The 25,640-nt window shown below is 44.9% G+C and overlaps 1 protein-coding gene across 1 annotated transcript in view; it reads right to left on the bottom strand.

The window, feature by feature from the left end:
• Window positions 1-25,640, bottom strand: part of LOC148032836 (DNA polymerase I B, chloroplastic/mitochondrial-like) — a 91,301-nt gene that overhangs the window by 23,273 nt on the left and 42,388 nt on the right. Inside the window, exon 8 of the mRNA XM_087683509.1 lies at window positions 12,440-12,634. Coding sequence (XP_087539635.1) covers window positions 12,440-12,634 — 195 coding nt within the window. The remainder of the gene's footprint in view (window positions 1-12,439; window positions 12,635-25,640) is intronic.

Genomic DNA, 25,640 nt, shown 5'->3' with positions numbered 1-25,640 from the left:
AGTGATAGTCACTCTTGGGAGAGAGCCATGCATTGGTTCCTTTGCCTAGTGGCAAGCATGCTTTGCCATGCAAGTGGATATATAGCCTAAAAAGTACCCCTAGACGTCCCAATTGCGATACAATGCCAGATTGGTTGCTAAGGGCTTCAAGCATGTACATGGTGTAGACTTTGATTAAGCCTTTTCTCTAGTCGTAAAGATGACTATCCTACGCTTGGTACTAGCTTTGGTTGCTCAACTTGACTTAGATCTTTATTAGATGGATGTCAAGACGGCTTTTCTTCATGGAGACTTGCATAATCAAATTTACATGGAGCAGCCTAAGGGCTTTATAAAACATGGCAAAAAACACCGTGTGCAAATTGAGGAAGAGCCTTCGTGACCTTAAGCAAGCACCTAGGGAATGGTACCACAAGTTTGATGCCTTTATGCATTCATAGGAATATTCCCGCACTGATATGGATCCGTGTTTATACACGAAGAAGGCTCATGATGGCAACCTTATGATTTTGATCCTCTATGTGAATAATATATTGATCGCTAGGAGTGCTCATAATGAGTTGGATGCCTTGAAAGGTTGGCTCAAGAAGAGCTTTGAGATGAAGGACATGAAACACATCTCGCATATTCTTAGGATGCGCATTACGTGCGATTGCTCTAAGGGCTCCTCTACTTGTCATAGGAGTATATCCAAAAGGTCCTAAGGTCCTTGAGAGGTTTCATCTGTAAGATGTTAAGCCTACTGGATATCCTTTACCTTCTCACGTAAAGGTTAGTCAATCCGATTGTCCACAATCTAATGAGCAGAAGGCCGAGATGACCAAGATCCCTTATGCATCTGCACTGGGAAGTTTGATATATGCCATAATAGCCACTCGTCCTGACATAGCATTTGCAGTGAGAGTTACAGAGTCGTGGGGTACACTGACTCTGATTATGTAGAACATGCAGATAGTAGGAAGTCCACCTCTGGCTATGTTTTCACTTTCACTAAAGGTGCTATTTCTAGGATGTCCAGGGTGCAAAAATGCATGGCCCTATCTACTACAAAGGTATAGTATGTTGCAAGGAGGCTCTCTGGTTAGCAAACCTTAGCATTACTAATGTGATCCGTACACTGCATTCGAATTCTATGAGTGTTATTCAATTGGCCAAGAATCCGGACTTCCATGCGAAGACAAAACACATTGAGGTGCATTACCACTTCATCAGAGAGGTCGTTAAAGACAGGCCGGTTGACCTTGCCAAGATCTCAACTGACCAAAATCCTGCAGATCTGCTCACTAAAAGTCTCTCAAATGGAGTATTTTGCCTTCCTTAGGAAGTTGATGAGCGTTCAATGAGATGACGTCTTTCCTCATCCTATTGTACTTATGTACATTTGTACTTTGTCACTTTTTTCTTATTCGCTTCTCTCTAGGGACACATTCGTCCTTAAGTGGGAGGTTGTTGAAAGTAAAGGCGCATGTGCCTAGCCGCCCGTGTATTAGTTACATTGACAGTACCCGCATAGCCGTACAGCTATACACTGAAGGTGGCCGGTGCCCATCACTGTCACTTCATTCTTTATTCTTTCAATGACATTTAAATAAAGGGAGAGCTGGTCACACATTGAGATTATTGGAGTTCCTACATCCTCTCTCTCTCTCTCTCTCTCTCTCTCTCTCTCTCTCTCCTTCCACCATAGCTCTTGCTTACGCTCCGTGCTTCCATTTCAGGGCTCACTCCCTTCAAAGTGGACAATGAACAATTCCCTAGAGAGAGTATTGTCCAAGTGGCACTTTTGTTTAGCATTTTGCATAAGTATGATGTCTTGCTTTGCCCTTTACATTACCCCATGCATTGGCATTCTGTTTTGCATCAATGCGCATTTATCCCTTTTTGGTCAAAGAGTGATCAACTGAATCCACCATATTCGTAGCACCTCACATAGCAGTCTCTCTTATCAGTTTCTACACATACTCCGAATATTTTTCCTCTTCATCGATACCTATGGGTGGTCAGGATAGCTTGTCTATTTTTATATTGTGTTGGATCTAACCATCCCTCTCATTCTCCCTAAGGGTACACACTTACTTAATAGGGTACAAATCATGACTCACACACACACACACACACACATACACACACACGCACACAAACACCCACACATACACATAAGCACATGCAATGACAATAAAAAAAAAGGTTCAAAGTGGTTCTAGCCATCTTTGGAGGTCCTAGTAGGCCATTGGGCAACCAAAAAGCACCCTTTCTCCAATGCCTTGGCCTCTATGGGTGTCCCTTTGGGATCTCTTGATAAGATAGCCATCACCTCTATGCTCTTGATAGGTCACTGTGCAGATGGCAAGCATCCTTTGTCCAATGCCTTGGCTACTTTGGGGTGGGAGGCCTTGGGGTAAAAAAGATTGGGCTTGAGCTATCTTGATCGTCCCTTCCTAGTTCTAGTTTTAGACCTAAGAGGGGAGACTAAGCTAAAAAATGCATTATAAACTGTCTTTGTCCCATAACCCAAATCCTCATTTGGAAGAATCCACACTTCCATAAATAGACAGGCTGCCCACCACGCAGCCCTTATCCTATTTTGCACATTGGTGGTGCCTGTCTCTGTTGTCCACACCCCATTCACGGAGGATATCTCAATTTGAGTTGTTATCCACTGCTACCCTACATCAAACGCCCACCTACTAGCAACCATTTCCAGACTGTTACCATTGCTTGGACTGCTGCATTTATTGTTGTATACTCTATTCCAGCCGGCCTTTGGTTTTCTACTATTGCCACTAGTTGTGCTAACGTCATCTAGACACTTGCCTTTGCTGATTCCTTATCTCGCCTGCACTGCCACATGAGCAAACAGGCTGCATTTTGCTGTCTACAGTCATCGCCACCTACCACATCAGCACTCAGCCATCATTTTGCTGTTTCTACTCCTATCTACCCAATCTAGCACTAATCCAACCTCCTCAATGATGCGTTTGCTGCTGCCAGACATTTCCATAGGCTGTCCACTATTGAGCTAACATAAGCATTACATGCTGAATTCGCCACTATAGCCCCAAAAATGTTTAATTACTGAAAACCCTAAAATGGTGCGCGGTCAAGAGAGCTTTAAAACGGTGCATGGTATGCGGTCCTAAAACTTTCTGTAAACAGGCATGCTGCCCTCCATCCAGCCCAATCTCGTTTTTGTCGGTTTCAAACCGTCTAGCTTTGCTGCCCACACCCTGTTCACAGAGGACATCTCAGCTGAAGCTGCCTGTTGTTGTTTGCATCCATCAAGTGCCTATTTCCAACCTCCATCATGCAGTCTACATCAATTTCTACTGCATTTCCTGATCAGCCACATCGTCTACAACTAGTGACCCACTAAGCTGTTGTGTATGTGATCTACGGCTGCTATTCGGATTGCCACAATCATCATACCTATGCTTCTACTACCATCAGTCTGCCACTTCATCATACCTACGTTTTTGCTGCTATCAACCTGCCACATCATCATTAGCTTGTTGTGTTTGCAATTTTCTCTCTTCTCTACTTGTTTGTCACTGATCTAGCACTACACAATTGTGATTGCTATTGTCCAACATCTGGAGGTTGTCTTGCTCTATTTCGGGATCCGTCAAGAGTACGACATACACTTCTACTCAGCATCTCTATCTCGGTCCTCGAGACACCAGAGTTTGGGGTACATTTTTCATTCCTGCATGGTTTGCTTGCTGCATGAGCATTGTATATTCAGTATTCATTCATTTATTCAAATTCCACTGTGTTTATTGTCTTCAATTTACCCTAACCCTAACTGTGTTCTTTTGAGTTTATGCTTTGTCATACGCTTTCATTCATGTTTTTGTGTTAGGGTATTTCTTCACATGATATCAAAGCAAGGTTCTCTTCAATGAAATCTTGCCCTTTGATCTGAAAGCCCTTCGCAAGAAGCAAGAACAACAAGAGGGTAAATAAGATGACTTCAAACACATATTCACCACATCATCATGATGCTCCCAACTCTAGCACCGAGACATGCAATGGAGTGGGCTTCACAACTTGCTAGTACATCCGACATAGCCGGGGACTACCATGGAGTCCATAGACCATACAAGATCTCATGAGCCGAATACGATCTCATCCTCATGTATCAAGCTCAACAACAGATTGAAGGTATATTTGAGTATTTCCCTTTAGGTTCAGTGCACTAGTCTAATGATTTTGTAGGAAAGACGGAAGCTTCATAATGGACTTGCCATCTTGACATGGAAATTGGCATGGAGTAGAAACCATTTTCTCTCTACCACCATCATCTACATCCTTACCTCTTTTATCTTCTCCACACACTTCTCCACCTTCCTTCACTCCTCTGTCAAGTGACAGGTACGCACGCTACTACTTCTCAATCTTTTGATTTAATTTCCTCTTTTCCGCAAGATATTGGAGATGCTCATGATAAAGGAAATCTTCAAACTAAGTATTGATTTATTATCCCCAAAGAGGACAGGTTTTGCAATTGCACTCAAGAAAAAGATAAACAAAAATTGCAAGAATCTAGGGTGAGTACTGCTTCTTCATCACTTCCTTCAACTTTTATATCTCATGGTAAATTTGATTTTGGTGATTCATCTTTTTCTTCATTTGCATTTAATGAACAAAAGAAACCTAACACATTCCCCACAACATAAATGGCAAATCCATTTAATCTCCCAACATCCTACCCACTAGTCCCACTATACTATTCTTTCAACCTCCATTAAGTGCACTTTTCATACCTACACACTACACCGGGGGGTCCTTCACCCTCAAGCACACCTTTTAGGACCTCATCTTTTCCTCAACCAAGTGGTGTCTCCACAATAGACGTTAATCCTCCCATCCCCACACTTTTGGGTTTTTCACGGCTTGGGAATGCCACCCAGGCCTCACCGAGTGTGGATTAGTTAATATCACAATTTGCCTCTATGGCATTACCCAGTGGACATTCTGGTCGTTTTGTTAAGCCCCAGCAGATCATTGGACAAGGCTTATGTGTCCCAATGCCTCCATCTCCACCGAGCTTTATGGAAACATTCATGTTTCAGTGTCTCCGCATCAATCGGCACCCATTAGACTTTATCGGCCTATTTCTACCTACCCACCTCCCCCTCCTACTTATCCCCCTCTACCACCTCCTTGTTCCCCTTATCCGACACCTCATGGTTTTTTCTCCTCATCAACCAAACATGCCTTTAATGACAAGACTCGTTTTAACAAATCGAACTTGGGATCTTGTGCAAGGTTTGGAACCCCAACCTAATTCCCCACTTGTTACATAAGAGGTTGTCCGGTCATGAAAGGCTAGGAATGCCTCTGCTATTGTCGAGCTGATGCAAGGTCTATTACCTGAATTTCATTTGCAATTTCAACATTTTGACTTAGCATTCAAGCATTAAGCACACTTGACCGACTGTTATGTAGCCCAGGATGGGACACGTCGCATCAATTTGGATCATGATCTCTAAAACTTTAAAATCACTAACTGAGATAACTTGAAAGTCGAGTTGGCTAAGTATTGACGTCTTCTTGCCGAGTTCTCTACCACGAGGACTCCTAAGTCTCCAGACGATCATGTCACATTGTTTCTAAACAAGCTGCCAAGGAAATACTTCCATTTTGTGCAATTGTGCAACAGGTGATCTCACAAACCACTATATATCCACTTTCTATGAGTTTGAGTGTTAGCTATTGCGTTATGCTCAGTTATTCGGTGAGTTTCATAGTTTGACCTCTACTAAGGGGGCTCTCATTGATTCTTCACAGAAGGGTCAACGAGGAATGAGTAAACAAAGTCAAAATTCTAATCAAAATAAAAAACAAACTCAAAATCAAAATCAAAATCCAACTAGTGAGACTCACGAAAACTCCTGATCATCTCTAAAATCCGAGTGGCAAAATATATCGAAGAAAAATTGGTATTGTCAACATTGTCAGAAGGCTAGCCACTCTGACCACAAGTGTCGATCAAAGGGAAGAGGCACAACACCAGAAGCTAAGACTCACACCCCTGCCCCTCAATCGGGTAACCTCCAGCAAGGGAAGCAGGGTGGTGGAAACCCTCAATAGGGGCAATGGCAAGGCCAGATCCACGTTGCCACTAATCAGCCATCACAGTCAACAACCTCCTCAACGCCAGAGGGATTATCCGACTAGTTTGCAAAGGCCCACATCGTCTCCATAGAGACATTTCAGAATGCGAGTCTCGTCTACATTTGCGAGTTGCCTCCTAACAAGGTGACTACAGAGGCCTACTCGTCACAACCAAGTACCTCAGCTACTCCTTGGATTGTGGACAATGAAGCTACCCATCATATGACCCCATCAAGTACATTTTCGTTTTCCGAGTCCTTGCAGTTAGGCATGTCTGAGTTAGAAACAATTAATCGGTCATGATTCAGGCTCACACTTAAGTCAATTTTGATGCTAACCAGGGCCTAGATCATGCTATGTTGAATGATGTATATTGTTTCCCCTAGCTAGGGGTGAACTTATTATCCATTCAATAGCTTTGCCAGTTGGATCAAGCAATCTTCTTCACAACGAGAGTCAAGATCCTTGGCTCTCAAACAGGTTTAGTGATTACTCAAGGTGAGACACAGCCTAGTAGTCTATACCACATGACAATTTCTTTCCGAGCCGATAATCGAGGGCCCTGAGATCCACTTCCAAGCTTTAGCCGCTATATAGGAGCCTATGAGCACTAGGCATCTTTGGGATTTTCACTTAGGACATCTCAAATACGACTCTCTTTATGAGTTGTCACGTCACCAGATGGTTGATGGCCTCCCTCGCCTGAAACTATCACGAGATGTCTGTAAGGCTTGTTAGCTCAAGAAACCGCACTGTAACCCATTCCCTTAGGACTCTACACATAGAGCTAAGACACCTCTTAGATTGATTCATGTTGATCTTTGTGGGCCGACATCCACCACCACCTTGAACGACACACTGTACTTATTTTTTATTGTGGATTATCATTCTCATCACATGTCGGTGTACTTTCTCAAGCATTAGTCCGATACCTTTCCATAGTTTTTTCCTTGGCTACTGCTGGTGCATAACCAGACTGGTCATCGTGTAGGCTACATGAGGAGTGATAGTGGGGGCGAGTTCACCTCCCACAAAAATTTTGAGTTTCTACAAGAGCATGGTATTTTCCACCATCTTATCTCTACCAACACCCCTTTCCAAAATGGAGTCGTAGAACATAAGAACTAGACCATCATAAATATGGCATGCTCTATGTTATTCATAATCAAGCTTCCTAAGCACCTTTTTGCCCAAGCTGTTAACATTTCGATGAACATTTCGATGAACATCCTCAACTAGACCATCATAATATGGCATGCTCTATGTTATTCATAATCGAGCTTCCTAAGCACCTTTTGGCCCAAGCTGTTAACATTTCGATGAACATCCTCAACTGCTGCCCAACTGTAGTTGTCCCTCACATGAATCCATATGAGACATTGTTTGGCTCTCAGCCTGTGGTTTTCCACTTTAGAGTCTTTGGGAGTCATGCTTAGATACACACCCCTAATAATGATAAGATAGGCAAGCTCACTCCCTGAGCTAATCCCCTGAATTTTGTAAGATACTCCTCCAAAACAAAAGCCTATTGTATGTTCGAGCCTCGGGCAAACAAGGTCATTAGGAGAGATGTAGTGTTTGATAAGAGGGACATTGTGAAGTCTTCTATACCAGATTTCGAGCCCTTTCCTCACATTATTTCTTCAAAGATAGTGCCTCCTGAGCCAGGTCTACTACTTGGCTCACACCTGTAAATTCTTCAGCTCTCGAGTCCCCTCCATAAGAACTATTACCTCACCGGTACCAACAAACGATATAAGATTCAATGATCCTTCTACCGGATTCCACTCGAGTGGGACCTAGAAGATCTGTCTGGCTTGCACCTCAAGCTTCATTTGCATCACTATTTACAACAGATTACATAGCGCATTCTAAGCCGAATAGTTAGCAAGAGGCTCTTTAACACCCCCAATGGCGAGAGGCCATTGAAAGAAGCTAGAGAGTATTGACCAAAATGAGACTTACCTTGATGGATCATCCAAGCCACAAGAAAGTCATCAAGACAAAGTGGATTTTTAGGACTAAGCTAAAGGCTAATGGGACTTTAGATAAGTACAAGGCTCGTCTTGTGATGCAAGGGTTTCAACAAAAGAAAGGTATTGACTATGAAGAGACCTTTGCTCCTACTGTGTGGTTGATATCCTTTCGTTTGTTGGCTCTGCTAGCTGCTCACTATGGTTTGTTGATCTATCAAATGGACGTCAAAAGTGTCTTTCTGAACAATTATCTGGAGGAGGAAGTCTATATGGAACAACCTCTATGATTTTCTTCTATTGACCGAAAAGATAAGGTCTTGGTTCTAGAAAATGGATGAGCTCCTTAGAACTCACGGATACTATTCTACCCCTTGTGACCCAAACTATATGTCTGTACTACTTCAGAGGGGGCCAGCTATATCCTATTGTACATAGATGCTTATCACTACCTCAAATTCTATTGCCGTAGCAGAAATAAAGGCCTTTTCTCGACTTTTGAGATGACAGACCTTGGTTTGTTGTCTTATTTTTTAAGGATGAAGATAGTTTGATTTGAGAATAGTATTTTTATGTCACAGTAAAAGTACGCTCTTAGAGTTAGTGGACCAATATTGCACGGATCAAAGATGGTTTGTGGCCACGCTTTTTGATCCCACTATCCATCTTTCAAAGGATACCCTTGGTCAGCCCTTCAATGAGCACATCTATAGATCTATGGTAGGGAAGCTTCTTTGGTTACTTCATACTAGGCCACATTTAGCTTACTTAATTTAGTTTGCGTAGTCAATATTTCACTACACCTAAAACGTCACATTGGATTGCATGTCTTCGTGTTTTGAGATATTTACGGTGTACCGATTCTTACGGTTTAACTTATGGTTCTGATTTATGTTTGTTGGGGTACACTGACTCTAACTAGGTAGGAGATCCTAACGCCTAGCATTCCCCATGGCACCTACCTCTTTACCTTGGGCATGGCATCCATATCTTGGACCCCAACTGTAAGCAAGAGACAGTGGTGGCTTCCACGGCCAAGGCCAAGTATCGAGCTCTTTTTGATAATACAATGGAGACTATCTATTTGAAAAGTTTACTGACAGCACTTCACTTTCCAAGTGACTCTCCCACCGTTGTCTACTACAACAACCAGAGTGTCATTGCCCTTGTGGGCAATCCGATCCTTACACCATGGATGTTACATGTAGGGTCCACTTCAACTTCACCAAAGAGCAGGTTGAGCTAGGCACCATACACCTAAAGTTTGTGCCTCCATCCAACAACTTTGCAAATATATTGACCAAGGCGGTCAATTGGCCGGTGTTGCAGTATATTCTACCCACCAAGATTGACTTGGATAGACCCTCACCTACTTCTTCAAATTGACGGGGAGAGAGTGATTCCCTCCGACTTTCCCTTCCAGTTTAAGAGGAGCTCTCTTTGTTCTCTTCATGGTGACAAGATGATGTTTACAGTTTCTTTTCAGATATTATGTATTTTGTATTTTGTATCTTCATCCACATCATTGTGATGACATGATTGTAAAAGGACGCTTGGACAAATGAACAATTCCCCTAGGAAGACACTGTCCAAGTGACACCGTTGCGTAGCATTTTGCATCAACATGATCACACTTGAATTGCCTCTTGCATGTCTCCAGTATATTGGTATTCTATTCCGTAAACATGCATCTTTGCACATTTATCTCTTTTTTATCTTTTTAAGTGGCCGACTCTCGATCCACCATATTCGCGGCATTGCACATGGCAATCTCCCTTGCTTACTTAGCTTCGCTAGCTTGCTTTCCACACATCTTTTCTGCTTTTCCACATACCCACCCTATTTTCTTCACACCTCTTCCTTCGTCATCAACATCCAGTAGTGATACGGTTAGCCTGCTTATTTTCTGAAAGCCTTTGGGTCTAACGACTAGTCTCCCGTCCATTACTTGATCAACCGCCACCTCTACTTATTGGAACAATCATTATCAAACCAAAAAAACAAAAAAAGTTCATTGTGGTTCCATCTACCTTTGCAGAACTTAGTAGGCCACTAGGCAACCAACGTGCACATGTCCGATGACCTAGCCTCTCTACGATGACCACTTGGACGCCCTTGATAAGATAATCATCACCTCTATAATCTTGATAAACAAAGAAAACAAAGAAAGTTCATTGTGGTTCCATCCGCCTTTGCATGACTTGGTAGACCACTTGGCAGCCGACATGCACCCTTTGTCCAATGCCCTAGCCTCTCTAGGGTGACCACTTAGGCTCCCTTTGTAAGATAATCATCACCTCTATAGTCTTGGTAGGCCACTGGACAGTCACCGTGCACCCTTTTTCCGATGCCCTAGCTACTTTGGGGTGAGAATCGAGATGCCTTCGGGTAAAATCGCATAAAAACAAAAACACTGAAAACTTTGGGTTGGCCTTCTTTTTCACTCAATTTTCAGACCTTAAGAGGGGGTAATGAGCTAAGATAAGAAGAATTAGCCACTTAAACAGCCCCAAAAATGCTTAATTAATGAAAACACTAAAATGGTTCATGGTTTGAGAGAGTTTTAAAATGGTGCATGATATGAGGTCTCGAAGCTTTCTAAAAATAGACATACTACCCTCCATTCAGCCCAATCTCATTATTGCAAGTTTCAGGCCCTCTAGCTTAAAGTGTACATCTCAGTTTTGTGAATTTGTTAATTGCTGTAAATAGTGCTTAATCAAGTTATTTACCAACCTATCCGAGGAGGAAGGCTGGTTACAGATGATCCACAGCAAACCATCAATCCCACATGAGATCGTTTAAGAGAAAAGTTTGCAACACCTATGACAACAGAGACCCTTGTTCAAACCATAAGCTTTATACACCGAGTCCGAGATATGCATCCAGAAAATTGCCTCGAAGAGCTTTTGAGGCTCCTAGGCAGCTAGCAGGCAAGATATGGAAGCTCTTAGTATGCACAAATACAGAAGTGGCTCTAGGATATGGGATAAACATGGACAGACTCCCTCCCTTCCAATATGACCGTAACTCTCCCTTCATACACCTCACTCACACTAAGACAAACCTAGACATGAGACGAGATCTCTATCAGCTATACATTCAAGATACGTGGATTTTATCCCAACAGCCCTTCCAAAGATGTCTTACTACAAGGACCCATTTCTGAGGACCGTAGCAAATGGTTTCACTAAGACCTGGGTACCTAGAATATACATGCCAAATGAGATGTGAGCTGCCATTGGACAGCTCAAGGTCTATTCTCACCAACTAGAGATCAAGGCAAGGAAAACAACCCACATCTCTAGAGCTGAGAAGATTTGTACATTGTGCTAGGAGGAGGTGGAGAGTGAGAAGCACTACAGATGCAAATGCAGAGCATACAACACAATTTGATTGAGATGCCTACACTATTCAAAGGGGACACCTCCCTTAGACTAGGCATGGAATCCCCAAATCAGCAATGCTTGGGTTTTTCCTCCCTGAAATTTAGAGGCTCCACACATCATTACTCCAATTGGGCACCATACAGAGGGGGCGAGATAGTCACAACTCACTGACTTTTCCAAACAGTGACCACACATTGCTCCCATACAAAGAGAAGTGACACTCCAAAGAATTGAGGAGATTAAAGTTGCATGCCAACCAAGGGTCCAAGGATACCAAATACAGAGATTACATCTTAGAGAGATGATGGAGATCATCAACAGCATAAGAAGCCCCTTGTAGTGATGACAGACCAGTCCTCCAAACGCTATCCATACACAAGCTCATCAAGGATGTATAATATATTATAACCACCAATCCTGAGTGCATGCAATTACGTGTACATATAATGAAAGGATTTGATGAGACTTATCATTTTGTTTGAATGGTTGAATCAAACCTTTGGATAATTTTCATGAGGCTCTTTTGGTTAGGGGCACTAAAAACTTGTTTCAAATTGTCTTAATGGTGGTCTAGTAAATATATACTTTTCAACTCAATTTGACCCCTAATTTTCAAAAACTAGTCACATTTCCCTAAAATGATTGCTTCCTAAGCTTTAACATCAAAGAGCACGTGAAGTCTTTTTAGAGAGTCCAAATAGCCACAACCTACTTTTCCTCCTTCAAGATCCGTATTAAGGAAGCATAAGATGATAAGTGCACCGGGGAGGTGAGGTGTGGGTGTGTGGGTGGGGCGATTATGGGGTGTAGTGTGTCTGCATTCATAATTTTTTCAAAGTGAAAATTTTAGTTTATGTATCAATTAGAATTTTGAAAAGGTAGCACTTCTTATCCATCACAATGGCCCATGACAAACCAGAAAGTCTACACCTTGTTCCCACCTTCATTTTTTGCAATTACCTTGAGTAATGGACATGGTGGGGTACTCTCCCCAGGTTTAGGCTCCCATTCCAAAAGTACTTCAACATTCTCCACAGCCTTTCTAACATGATCATACATGTTCATTGCTGTCCTTGAGTGGAAATCCCCACCAACCTTGAAGGCTTCTAACATGCTTTTACAATTTGCCAAGTGTGCCAAAAGCCTGAGCTCCAACTATTAGATCAAAACAATTGTTAGTTGAATACATTCACAGAAACAACAATAATTCCCTTTCACACTCCCTTGGATCAAACTTTTAAGAACTTGAAGATAATCACCTAACTCACAATACCACAAAGATAGTAAAACAAAATGATGTCTCTCTAGTTTGCATACACAAAACCAATATAACTTTTGGCAAACAACTCATTAAGTAGGTTACAATGAAGATGCAATCTCTCTCATTATTCATACACAGTCATGGACTTCATATACTCTACTAAAAGTGCATTTTAAAGATGCAGGTTTAGACATCACACACTTACACATAATCCAGCTTAAAGGTCAAAATGGCTTATGAGACCAAAAACATATGATACATATGTTCATGAATAATATCATCATGCTAAGGACGGTTCACACGGTATGGTGCTATATCAAGGAGAACTGTCTGGAATAATATCAATATGGTTGTCTTTTGGCCTTTCTATGTAAAGTCGATAAAGAAGATCTTCCAAAAAACAATCTTTATACTTTTTCAAGAGTTTCACTCTTGTCTTTCAACATTCATCTTATCTTTCGTATCATTGACATAAAACAAACATCATTGAACACAATCATTAATTGCTCTAAAGACTTGTATATGGCTTACCCCAAGTATGGTGTCTCCAAATACTCCAACTTGGATCTTGTATTTCTTGCCTTTTTTGGTGGGTTCTACGTTCTTTTTTTGAAAAAAGATGACTAAGTCAACCCTATGATTTTAGGGCATACCAATAATCACATCACAATTATCAAGATCCGGAATATAGAAGGTCTCTTCGTCACTTTAGCCTTGGATTTGAAATTTAAACTTACCAACGTAAGGTATTACGGTCTTCATTGTATCACTTTCATTGGTATTTAAAGCTTGGCAAACTTTTGCCAGAGTCTCCATCTCTTCATCATTAAATCCAAGCTCTTTAGCCAACAGCAAGGAAATGAAATCTTCATTTGACCCAAGGTCAATCTTGAATAGTGCTTACTTACCTTGCAAATTATCACCAAGGTTTTAATAGTTTACATAACTCTAGAGAGTAATTTAACTTTGCAACTACATCATTGACAATATTAATTCTCACTGACAACTTTGGCTTGTTATTAGAAACCTTGCTTTGTCCTTTGTTTAGAAATTGCTTTGCTATGTGGCCTGTTTGTCCACATTCAAAACACTACCCTTCTGTCATGAAGCATTTGGAGTTGCATAGAGCTTCATCTTCTTTTGGGGTGAATACTTCTCATCATCAAGCATTCTCTTCTCATCATTCTTTTGGAATGATTTGTTACCATTATGCTCCGTTTCCTGTCTCATCATGGTCAATGAGTTCCCTAAGAGTAGAAGCTTTCTTAGCTTTTCATAGCTCCTGATTTTCTTCAAATATTGAACCTTCAAAAGTAGCTCCCAATACCTCTTTGTGTAGTCATCAAGTGACTTGTTTTTTCTTTGCCAAAGTCAATCCCATTCCATTTTTACATCTCTTTCGAAATGAATTTGAAGAAATTGGCCTTGTATCATGTGAACAAAGGAACACCGCAATTTTGGGGCAGCATGATTGCATTTCATCCCCATCCACCAAGTGTGGGCTAGGTTGGGGTCACATGTAGAGCTGCAAACTTAATCTTTTCCTTTTCTTTGTACTTGTCACAACCATACAAGATTCAAAATTGACAAATGAACTTAAGAAGAAGATCAAGATTTTGTGAGCCATCATACCTATTGAATTTGTTGTTCTTTTCAAGTTAAGATCATGACTTGGTCTTCTTCTTCTTATGCCTTCATCCATGCCCGGATCTTGAGGTTGAAAATGATGAAGTTGTTGATGGGGATGAAGATGGAGATGAGAGTGAAGAATGTCGATGACTTTGTCAATAATGAGAACTTCCACATGAAGAGTGTGACTCTTCATCGCTTGATGAGGGTCCAGTGCATCTATCTTCATCCCATGCAAGCACAAGTGCACAGTTAGGCATACCCAATGTCGAGCATCTCCCTTTATTATGTCCATGGACATCTGGATGGGTGCTAACATCATTGGTCACAATGGTTACAAAGTAACTTAGTGCAAATGCACTAAGGACACTTCGGGGTTAGGGCAACCAAGTCCTATTCAAGGCCCTATTGTGCATAATTCATTATGTGATTACCACTCTTGGACTCTTTTCCCGTTGGCTGACGCATCTATACACCGAAATGGTATGGATTGCCAACCCTTGGGATGCATTTGTGACCCGGAATGCGCTAGCTCCCAGGCTCGAGGGTAAGCCTATTTGGCTCTATAGCTAGGAGGTGAGTCTGATGTCCAATTCCTTTTATTGTGAGTTTGGCTTGTGTTGCGTCTCATATGCAGGTTGGATCCTAGGGGGACGTTTCATTGGTATCAAAGTGTCAACCTGCAATTGGACACAAGATCCAATGACGTTCACAAAACCACTTCTTCTCATGGAACCATGATAGCTCACACTTGACAAGGATACCTTTATCTCATTAAGGGTGGTATGGGACACTATTAACAAGAGATGTGTGCATGAGGGGCACATGTTGCAGGTGGTGGGTTATGAAAGCAAGGTATATTTCTTGTTTTATACTTGTGCTCAGGTTTGATGTTGAGTCGATGCTTGGTGCACAAGGATTTTCAATGGTTTTGATGACGATCGGAGTCCAAGGAGCTACCACTCCAAGACTATGGCAATCCGACATTAGAAGCTAGAACCTTGTTGCATGGATAAGCATCAGAATGTCAGTGGATAGTAATTTGTTAAATCAATTTAACATTTAATATTAATGTTGTTGCATTAACATTAAATTAACAATCGCATTGTCATTAAATGTTATTGTGATTTTAACATTTAATATTAAAATCACAATAACATTTCATGTTTGCTTCAGTGTTACTATTAATTTTGATGCTAATATTATCAAAAATTGTTAATGTAAATATTACTGTCAAGTTCTCATAATATCTCACGGAGAGAGAAGACATCAATTCTGTAAGAATCGTATGAAAGATAATCTCTCTCCAATCATGGCGAAAAATGATGATTAGAGAGAGAAAAATGATTATCGATGAAAGGATTTTTCTGTGAGAGTGCGCAACGGAAGAAGAACATGAACACAGAGGAGAGGAGAGAGAAAGCAGGGAATGAAGGAAGAAAGTCTGCACTGACTGAGATGAATGCTGAATACACTGAAATGGACAGAGCAGTCCCTGCACGCAGCCCGGAGCGTTAGTGAGGGCACCAGAACAGACTGGAAGCAATGGCAGCACCAATGCCGGAGACGGAGATGACGGAGACAGTGCTGAACCTGAAGAGTACAATGCTGGAATGACTGGGGGGGCTGCTATATATAGCCCCCAGGCCAGTAAACTGGCCGACCAGCCAGATCTGGCTGACTTTGGCCAGATCTGGCCAACCTGCCCAGGAAACTGGGCCGACTGCAAAATAACAGCCCAGTATGGGATGTATGACTCCCAAAGGCTGCAGACTGACAAGGACAGCCACTAAACGAACTGACAGAGCTCCTCTGTCTCCTGTCAGACTCTGACAGGAGCTCACAACCAGGAGATGACAGACTGAGAATGATAAAGAGCAGGCTAACACCCCCTCTCAGATCCTGGGAGGGCCTGTAGACCCAAGAACCGCATGTGATGAAGCAAAGAAGCCTGAGGCAAAGGCTTCGTAAAGAGATCAGCTGCATTGGCCGCCGTAGGACAATAGACCACCACCAGCTCCGAATCCACGATCCGCTCTCGAACATAGTGATACTGAACCTCAATGTGCTTCGTGCGAGCATGAAACACCGGGTTCTTGGCCAGAGCAAGAGCACTCTGGTTATCCACGCGCAGCTCCATAGGACCGGTCTGGGAAAAGCCAATCTCCGCTAGTAAGCGACGGAGCCAAACTGCCTCCATAGCGGTCGAACATAGGGCCCGATACTCAGCCTCTGTAGAAGAAAGTCCCACAATAGGCTGCTTCTTGCTGCTCCAAGAGACAGCACCGGATCCAAGGGTGAAAGCATAACCTGTAGTGGATCGTCGCGAATCCACATCACCTGCCCAATCAGAATCACTCCATCCAAAAAGGGAAATCCCATCTCCATACATGATCCCGAAGGATCGAGTCCCCTGTAAATAGCGAAGAACCCGCAAGGCTGCCTGCCAGTGATCCTGAGTAGGAGTCTGCATAAAAGAAGACAATAAAGCCACCACAAAAGAGATATCCGGCCGAGTGTGAAGCAGCCAGATAAGAGAGCCGACAAGGCACCTGTAACGGGTGGTATCGAGAAGGGGAACTCCAGCTGTCAAAAGCTTGGACTCGGGGTCCATGGGGCATGAGATAGGCCGACACTCAGCCATATCAAACTCCGAAAGAAGCTCGGAGATGTACCTGTGCTGCGAGATAAAAATGCCCTGTGCCATCTGATAGATCTCCAGGCCTAGAAAGAAGTGAAGGATCCCTAGATCCGTCATGTCAAACTCCTGCTGAAGAATGGACCGTGTATGCTCCACCTGCTGAGTGTCGCTCCCTGTAATGATAAGATCATCCACATACAAGATAAGGAACACAGAAAGAGAATCCACAACCCGTAAGTAGAGGTTGGGATCATAAGCGGAGAGCGCAAAGCCACTCTGTAGAAAGAAGCGGTCAATCCGCTGGTACCAAGCACGAGGAGCCTGCTTCAAGCCATAAAGAGCCTTCCGCAGCCTGTAGACATGATCCTCCTTCCCCTGCACAAGAAAACCAAGAGGCTGTGAAATATAAATCTCCTCCTCAAGAACGCCATTCAGAAAAGCAGACTTGACGTCCATCTGATAAACAGGCCAACGGTGGTGAGCAACAAGAGCCAAAAGAACTCGAATGGTGGACATCCTAGCTGTAGGAGCAAAAGTCTCGAAGTAGTCCAAGCCTGCACGCTATGCAAAACCCTTGGCAATAAGCCTAGCCTTATGCTTGTCCAAGGAGCCATCTGCAAGATACTTGGTCTTAAAGACCCATTTCACACCTATCACCTTCCGTTTCGCAGGACGCAGAACAAGCTCCCACGTATGGTTTCGCTCGATGGAATCGAGCTCGGCCTGCATAGCCTGTCTCCAAATATCCTGTGCAAGAGCCTCCTCCACAGTGGAAGGCTCGGAATCCTGAAGAATCTGTGACATAAGAGCATAGTTCACACATAGTGAACTATCCCACTGGGCTTGTAAACGGGCTGATCGACGTGGACCTATAGAAGAAGCAGGAAAGTGAGTAACACCTGAATCCTGCATGAGCCGGCGATACCATAAAGGAATCCTGAGAGACTCCTGCTGCTGTGAGGGAGACCGGGGGGTCTCCGGAACCTGCAAAGCACCCAAATCGGAGAGGGACTCCCCCTCACCGAGTGAAGGTAGATCCTCCGCATCAGAAGAAGGCTGTGTATCCCGTGAAGATCCCGAAGTGGAGGTGGAAGAGCTCGTAGAAGACGGAGTCACATCCACCAAAGGGGAAAGGGAAGCCGAAGGAGGAGGAATAGTGGGGGTGCTCAGGCGTATCCTGGAAGGAAGTGAAGGGAGAGAATTTGTAAGGGAACCATCAATCGGATCCTCAGAGGCCGAAGCCTCATCAAAGATCACATCCCTGCTCACCTCAACCTTCCGCGTCGTCGGGTCGTAGAGCCGATATCCCTTCGTGGTCGTGCTATAACCAACGAAGATAAGCTTTCGCGACTTAGAGTCGAACTTCGTCTTCCTCTTCTTCTTGTCCACATGGACAAAAGCATCGCACCCAAAGATGCGAAAATGGGACACGGAAGGCTTCTTCCCAAAGAAAGCCTCATACGGAGTCATGTCCTGTAACGCCGAAGTCGGAGAGCGGTTGCGAATATGCACCGCTATAGCCACCGCCTCATCCCAAAGGAAATGAGGAAGACTCCTATGCTCCAGCATAGATCGGGCCATCTCCACCATGGTCCGATTCGCACGCTCCACCACACCATTCTCTGATGGTGTGTTCGGATGGGAATACTCCACCCGAATACCATGATTCCTACAAAACTGAGAGAAAAGGTGAGAAGTGAACTCGCCACCGTGATCAGCTCGAACGCCACGAACCTTGGAAGTTGTTTGGGTCTCCACAAACACCTGCCACTCACAGAAACGGGAGTACGCCTCGCTCTTGTACTCCAAGAAATAAGGCCACACATAACGACTAAAGTCGTCCACAATCAGCATCAAATACCTGGCCTTCCCAAGGGAGGCCATGCCCATAGGTCCGCAAAGGTCAGTGTGAACCAACTCAAGCGGAGAAGTAGCCCTCCTAGAACCAACCTGAGGGTGTGGCTACCGGTACTGCTTGCCCCTCAAGCAGCTAGGACACAAAGTGTGAAGAGGAGGGAAATCAGGAAGTCCCTCCACCATCTTCCTCCTAGAAGCCCGGTGAAGAGAATCGAGGTTCAAATGACCATACCGAGCATGCCAAAGCAGCCCAAGCTCATGGGAAGTCCGCGCAGCCAAGGCTGTGAGCGTATAAAGCCCACCCTCCTGTGTACCTGTCCAAAGAGCATCACCTGTAGAAGCATCCTCCACTGTGACTACATCTTGTGTAAAAATGACTCGGGTACCTAGCTGAGTAAGGCCATGCACAGATAATAGATTAAAACCCAAATCAGGGACATAGAGAACTTTGGTGGAGGAAGACCGCCTGTCAGAAAACATAGGTAAGGTCCCCACGCCTCGAACAGGGACTGTAGAATTGTCACCAATGGTGACGGTACCCCCTCTGGAACGAAGATCCTAAAGCCAATCCTGACGGAAGGTCATATGTGAAGATGCTCCACTGTCGACAAGCCAAGGCTTCTCCTGTGTGGTAGAAGCTAGGGCTATATCCTCCTCAACAAAGACATGCACAAACGCAGATTCTGTTGTGGCTAGGGCCGCCTTCGAGTCCTTCTCCTTAAGCTTCAGATGGGGATACTTCTGCCAACACTTCTCCTCGGGATGAGTGCCCTTCCCACAATGGGGACACTTGGGCTTCTTCTCCTTCGCATCCTTTTTGTCCTCCTCCTTCTTGTCCTTGGCCTTCTCATTCTTTTGTTTCTTCTTCTTGCCGCCACCTGTGCCGGCCGTAAATGCCTTGTGGGAGCCACTGGCTCCCACCTCTTTGAGTCGCTCGTCATGCTCCAAGACAAGCGGGGAAAGCTCCTCCCATAGGAGTGTCTCACGGGTCCTCGAAGTGATGAGGCTGGTATAGAAGACATCATAACGGGGTGATGGCAGCTGAGTCAACAGAATCATCGCCATATCTACAGACGATATCAGACGACCAAGAGAGGCTAACTCGCCTCGCATATCCTCCATCTTCGTGATGTGCTCCTTCATGGAAGGAGAATCATCAAGACTGAGCATCCGCAACTTCTTCTCCAAGGAAATCTTGTGGGCAAATGTCTTGTGCTGATACAAAGACGCAAGCTTCTTCCACACTTCCGCCGCGGTCTGTAACCTGTGAACATGTACAAGAACTGAATCATGGAGACTCATAAAAAGAAAGGAACGGGCTCTAGAGTTGAGCCTGTCCCATAAGGCTGCACGGTCCATAGAGGTGCCATCGGACGAATCCGCGGGGGGACGATCGATTGGTGAAGAAACAAGCTCCCAAAGGTCAAATGTATCGAGGATGCAGGCCACCTTGCATGACCAGAGGGAGTAGTTGGAACCATCCAACTTATCTTCCTTCGGAAAGGAAGGGAGAATCAGCACCTGAATAGCGGGAATCAAGGAAGGCATCCGCACATCTGAAGCAGTCTTCACTGAAGAAACCTTCGTGGTAGATGGAACCCTCTGGGATACATGGACTGAAGAAGGACGAGTGCGAGGAGGTTCTTCCCGACGTCGAACCTCATGATAATCCCGCCTCCGCTCAGAGGAATGATGAGAAAGAAGTTCATCCTCTGAGTCATCAAAGCCTGAAAACTAGTAAGACATCTTCCAATCTGCAAAATACCAAAGAAAGGTGTGCCGATGTCGAAATATGACCAGCAATGTGGTCACCAACCACCAAGACGCAGACAGAGAATGCCTACAAACACCTGGATCTGCAAAACGCAAAGATAACTCATGACGATCACCAGAAAAGAGACCACCAGCACCAGGAAACAGCCCGGAAAGAAGTCGCCAGCAAGAAATGTGCCGCCTGGAGTGGAAGCGACCAGCAGAACAGCAAAACGCAGCCTGTAGATGAGTCGCCCAGCAGGAGGGACAGCCTGGTGGAAAACGCAGGTTTCTGCGTCGCTGGATGACGTGGCAGCCTCTGTAGACAGCGTGGACAGGAAAACACAGGCTGAAAGGCCTCTTGAAGAAGTTGCCTGGCAGTTGTTGATCAAATGGCAGCAACAGTAAGGTATCTCACTCCTGAGGGTATGTCCTCCGTGCTCTCAATCAGGCGATGATACCATGTGAGAGTGCGCAACGGAAGAAGAACACAAACATAGAGGAGAGGAGAGAGAAAGCAGGGAATGAAGAAAGAAAGTCTGCACTGACTGAGATGAATGCTGAATACACTGAAATGGACAGAGCAGTCCCTGCACGCAGCCCGGAGCGTCAATGAGGGCACCAGAACAGACTGGAAGCAATGGCAGCACCAATGCCGGAGACGGAGATGACGGAGACAGTGCTGAACCTGCAGAGTACAATGCTGGAATGACTGGGGGGGCTGCTATATATAGCCCCCAGGCCAGTAAACTGGTCGACCTGCCAAATCTGGCCGACCTGGCCAGATTTGGCCGACCAGCCAGATCTGGCCGACTTTGGCCAGATCTGCCCGACCTGCCCAGGAAACTGGGCCAACTGCAAAATAACAGCCCAGTATGGGCTGTATGACTCCCAAAGGCTGCAGACTGACAAGGACAGCCACTAAACGAACTGACAGAGCTCCTCTGTCTCCTGTCAGACTCTGACAGGAGCTCACAACCAGGAGATGACAGACTGAGAATGATAAAGAGCAGGCTAACATTTTCAACCTTGCCCTATCTCATTGTCCAACTAGAGCTCTCCCCCAGCTTGTCCCACCATGTCAAAAAAAAAACAAAAAACAATGACTAAATAGATTTTCATTAAATGCAAACTGTTTGCAGTCCTACATTCTATTGTGCTCTATCTCTCGATCAAAGCTGATCAACATACATTCTCGCACACTCTCTCCATCTTCTTAATTTCTCTTGCCTTATACATTCTCTCTTACCATCATGGCTTCTCACGGAGTGTCTCCTTTTGATGTGTTCCTTTCCACTGAACCTCAACACATGGAGGATGCCAATCCAACTTCTCTCAAACCCGAACACACATACAAGTAGCACTCCAAAGCCCCTTCTTCTTTCAAATCTAATGGAGATTCATTCCTTGTGACGATTCTCCAAGCTCAAGTCAAGGAAATGCAATAGTAGTTGGTTGAGCTATGCACTCCCCGTTTTCCATTTGGGTCCGCAATCATGAGGGCATTGCCTCTTTAGTTCCAACCTGATCTCTTTAAAGGGAAAAAAAGAAATGTGATGAGACGAGCATCAATTCATGGGTGGCCAAATGGATGGCATATTTTGATTTGTATCAGTTCGATGACGCCCACTACATTTAGCAAATACAAATCAAGTTACAAGGGAAGGTGTATGCTTGGTGGGCGGGCCTATGCCCCAAACTAGTGACATGCTAATTTTCAATTTGTTTTTCGAAAACATTTCGTGACCAATGATCGGATTGAAAATGTTCGAAAACTATTTAAGCTTGACATGGGGATGAATAGCTTGGATACGTACTCATAGAAGTTTAAAAATATGTTGCATAAAATGAAAGCCTTAGACAACCCTCAAGCGTAGCTCTACATGCAATATCGTCTTGGATTACTGTTGGACTACCAGAATGAGATGCTCCGCAATCTCCTTCATTCGCTTAAAGACGTCTTTAGGTATGCAAAAAAATTTGATAACACTTTGGCTACAAGTAGGGGCAGCCACTCAACAAGGGATTCCCATCGCACTGCTTCAATCTTTAAGTCAAAAAAGTCGGCTACCCTAGCAACAACTCGTCAACTGTCTTCGGAGTTGCACAAGAAAAAGGATAATAAGTGCAAGGTCACTCGTATCCATGATTGCTCACAAGGTCGTTGCTTCGCTTGCCATTAAACAAGTCACTTTCACGGTGACCATGAGTGCCCCAAGAACAAAAAGGTAAAGTCTCCCGACTTTGATAAATACTCTTGAAGCTCCAAGTATATCTTCCATAATTTTATTCCAAGATTGTTTTGTTAATGCTAGCATTGACAATAGTACTTACAATAATAGAATTGTTCTGTCAGAGTGCAGCGGTGCGGAAGCGTAGGACTGAGAGAGAGAGAACGCAGAGAGAGAAGAGAGAGAAAGAGACAGTGGACGATGAAAATCTGCTGTATAAAGAATGCTGAATACAAAGATATGCAGATATATACATGGGCGCAGTGCGCTGGACTGCGTGTCTCCACCTCGACGATGCAACCTGCTGTCCACCTCGAAGTCCGCTGCAGTCTGCACTGTCTGCTGTCTGAAATCTGCGAACAGAGACGGAATCTGCGCGTGTCACCGGTCTGTAATCTGCGAGCAGAGAAGTGTGCCAGACTGCTGATAATGTCGGGTATAAATAGCCGAAAAACCGGGGGAAATAGGACGCCAGAAATGGCCAGCCGACTGGCTGCTGCAGGTCGGACTGCCACGTGGCAGTCCGACTGTGCAGTCCGACTGCACCAGCCTGCTGCCCCTGATCAGGCTATGACCTGATCTCTAACACCCCCTCTGAGAGCCTGGGCAGGGCAGAAGCCTGAGGGATCTGGAATGTCTCTGAAGTAGAGTCTGAGGAAGCGCCTTCGTAAACAAATCCGCAAGATTGTCCTCCGTCTTGCAGTACTCCACAGTGATGGTCTCATCCAGAAGCTTTTCTCAGATGAAGTGGTACTGGATCTCGATGTGCTTCGTCCTAGCATGAAAAACAGGGTTCCTTGCCAAGGCAATGCAACTCTCATTGTCACGTCGCAACAAAGTAGGACGAGTCTGGGGGCACCCAAGCTCCTCCAATAATCGCCGAAGCCACACAACCTCGCATGTGGTGGAAGACGCGGCCCGATACTCCGCCTCAGTAGACGAAAGGGCTACCGTGGGCTGCTTCTTGCTACTCCATGAAATAACACCTGCACCCAAAGTAAAACAGTAACCTGTAGTAGACCGCCTGTGGTCCACGTCACCGGCCCAATCCGAGTCGCTCCAACCTGCAAGTACAAGATCTGAACCATCTGTGCCTGCAGGGTAATGAATCCCTAAATCAGACGTCCCCCTCAAATACCGAAGTATCCTCTGAGCAGCCTGCCAATGCACTGTCTTAGGTTCACTCATGAACCCTGCCAAGAGCCCAACAGCAAAACATAGATCAACCCTTGTGTTGAGAAGCCAAATCAAAGACCCAATCAACTGTCGATAGCGGGACGCATCCGCCAAAGGAGAAGCTGAATGGGAAGTAGCCTTCCAATTCGGATCCATAGGAGTAGAGAGGGCCCGACAATCCTCCATCTCAAAAGACACCAAGAGCTCCTGTACATATCTCTGTTGAGAGATAAAGATCCCCCTCTGAGGCTAATAAATCTCATGGCCCAGAAAGAAATGGAGTAGACCCAAGTCCGTCATCTCGAACGTCCGATGTAAAGCTGACTTCGTCTCTTGGACCTACTGTGCATCATCACCTGTGACAATCAAATCATCAACATATAAGACAAACAGCACACAACCATCCTCGGAAGTGTGAACATACAGCTGCGGATCGGCCTTGGACCGCCGATATCCCAACTAAGATTGGAGAAACGAATCAATCTTCTCGTTCCATGCACGCGGAGCCTGCTTGAGCCCATACAAGGCCTTCTTCAACCTGTAGACTTTCCCATCGGAAGATCCAAAGCCTGGAGGCTGCTCAACATAGATCTCCTCCTTCAAATCACCATTGAGGAAGGCCGACTTCACATCCAACTGATAAACAGGCCAGCCAAAGCAATAACAGCTCTAATGGTCGCCATACGAGCTGTGGGGGCAAAAGTGTCATGACAGTCAATCCCGGGGCGCTGTGCAAAACCTTTAGCAACAAGGCGAACCTTGTGCTTATCCAAAGTACCATCGCTTAGGTATTTGGTCTTGAAGACCCACTTGACGCTAATCACCTTCTTCTTCGGGGGGCGAGGCACGAGTGACCAAGTGTCATTCCTCTCAATAGCCTCCAACTCGGCTTCCATAGCTTTCTTCCATGGGGCGGACTGTAAAGCCTCCTTCACGGAGGTGGGCTCTCGATCCTGCATAACACGGGTCATCAAACAATAGTTGGAGCAAACAAGCTCCGTAGAATGTGCTTGGTGCCTCCGTGACCGCCGCGGACCATCCTGCGGTCCCCACTCCTCAGGAACCCCCTCGATCCCTGAATCACAGAGTGTGTCACGGGCCCAACGAGGAGGAGGCCGAACCTCCCCTTGTCTTTCTCCATCAGCAGAAGACTCTGGAATATCTACCGGCGGTAACTCCTCAGAGGTGTCCGGTGGAACAGTAGACTCTGTGTCAGAAACAGAATCATAATCAAAAGGCACGGGCTCCAGTGGAACTGTCGAAGGAGCCCAACTCTCCCCTGGATCTCCAAGAACGGGATGCTTCTCACCCGTTGAAGTAGCCGGAACCTCCACAAACCGCACATCACGGCTAGTGTACACATCCCGCTTGACGGGATCATACAGTCGGTAGCCTTGGGACTGGGAGCTGTAGCCAACAAATACTTGTTTTCGGGAAGCTGCTTCAAATTTATTACGGTGAGCCTTGGGGATGTGAACATAGGCATCACACCCAAAGACCCGAAAGTAAGAAACATCTGGCTTCGTCCCAAAATAAGCCTCAAATGGGGTTATCTCGTCCACAGCCGAAGTAGGGGATCGATTAAGGATGTGGACTGCAGTAGGCACAGCCTCG

The sequence above is a fragment of the Lygodium microphyllum genome, chromosome 8, assembly GCF_053477565.2.
Source record: "Lygodium microphyllum isolate KBCC chromosome 8, Lygodium_microphyllum_v1.1.10, whole genome shotgun sequence".
NCBI lineage: Eukaryota > Viridiplantae > Streptophyta > Polypodiopsida > Schizaeales > Lygodiaceae > Lygodium > Lygodium microphyllum.
The sequence above is the reverse complement of the archived record's forward strand: the minus strand, read 5'-3'. Positions and strand labels throughout refer to the sequence as shown.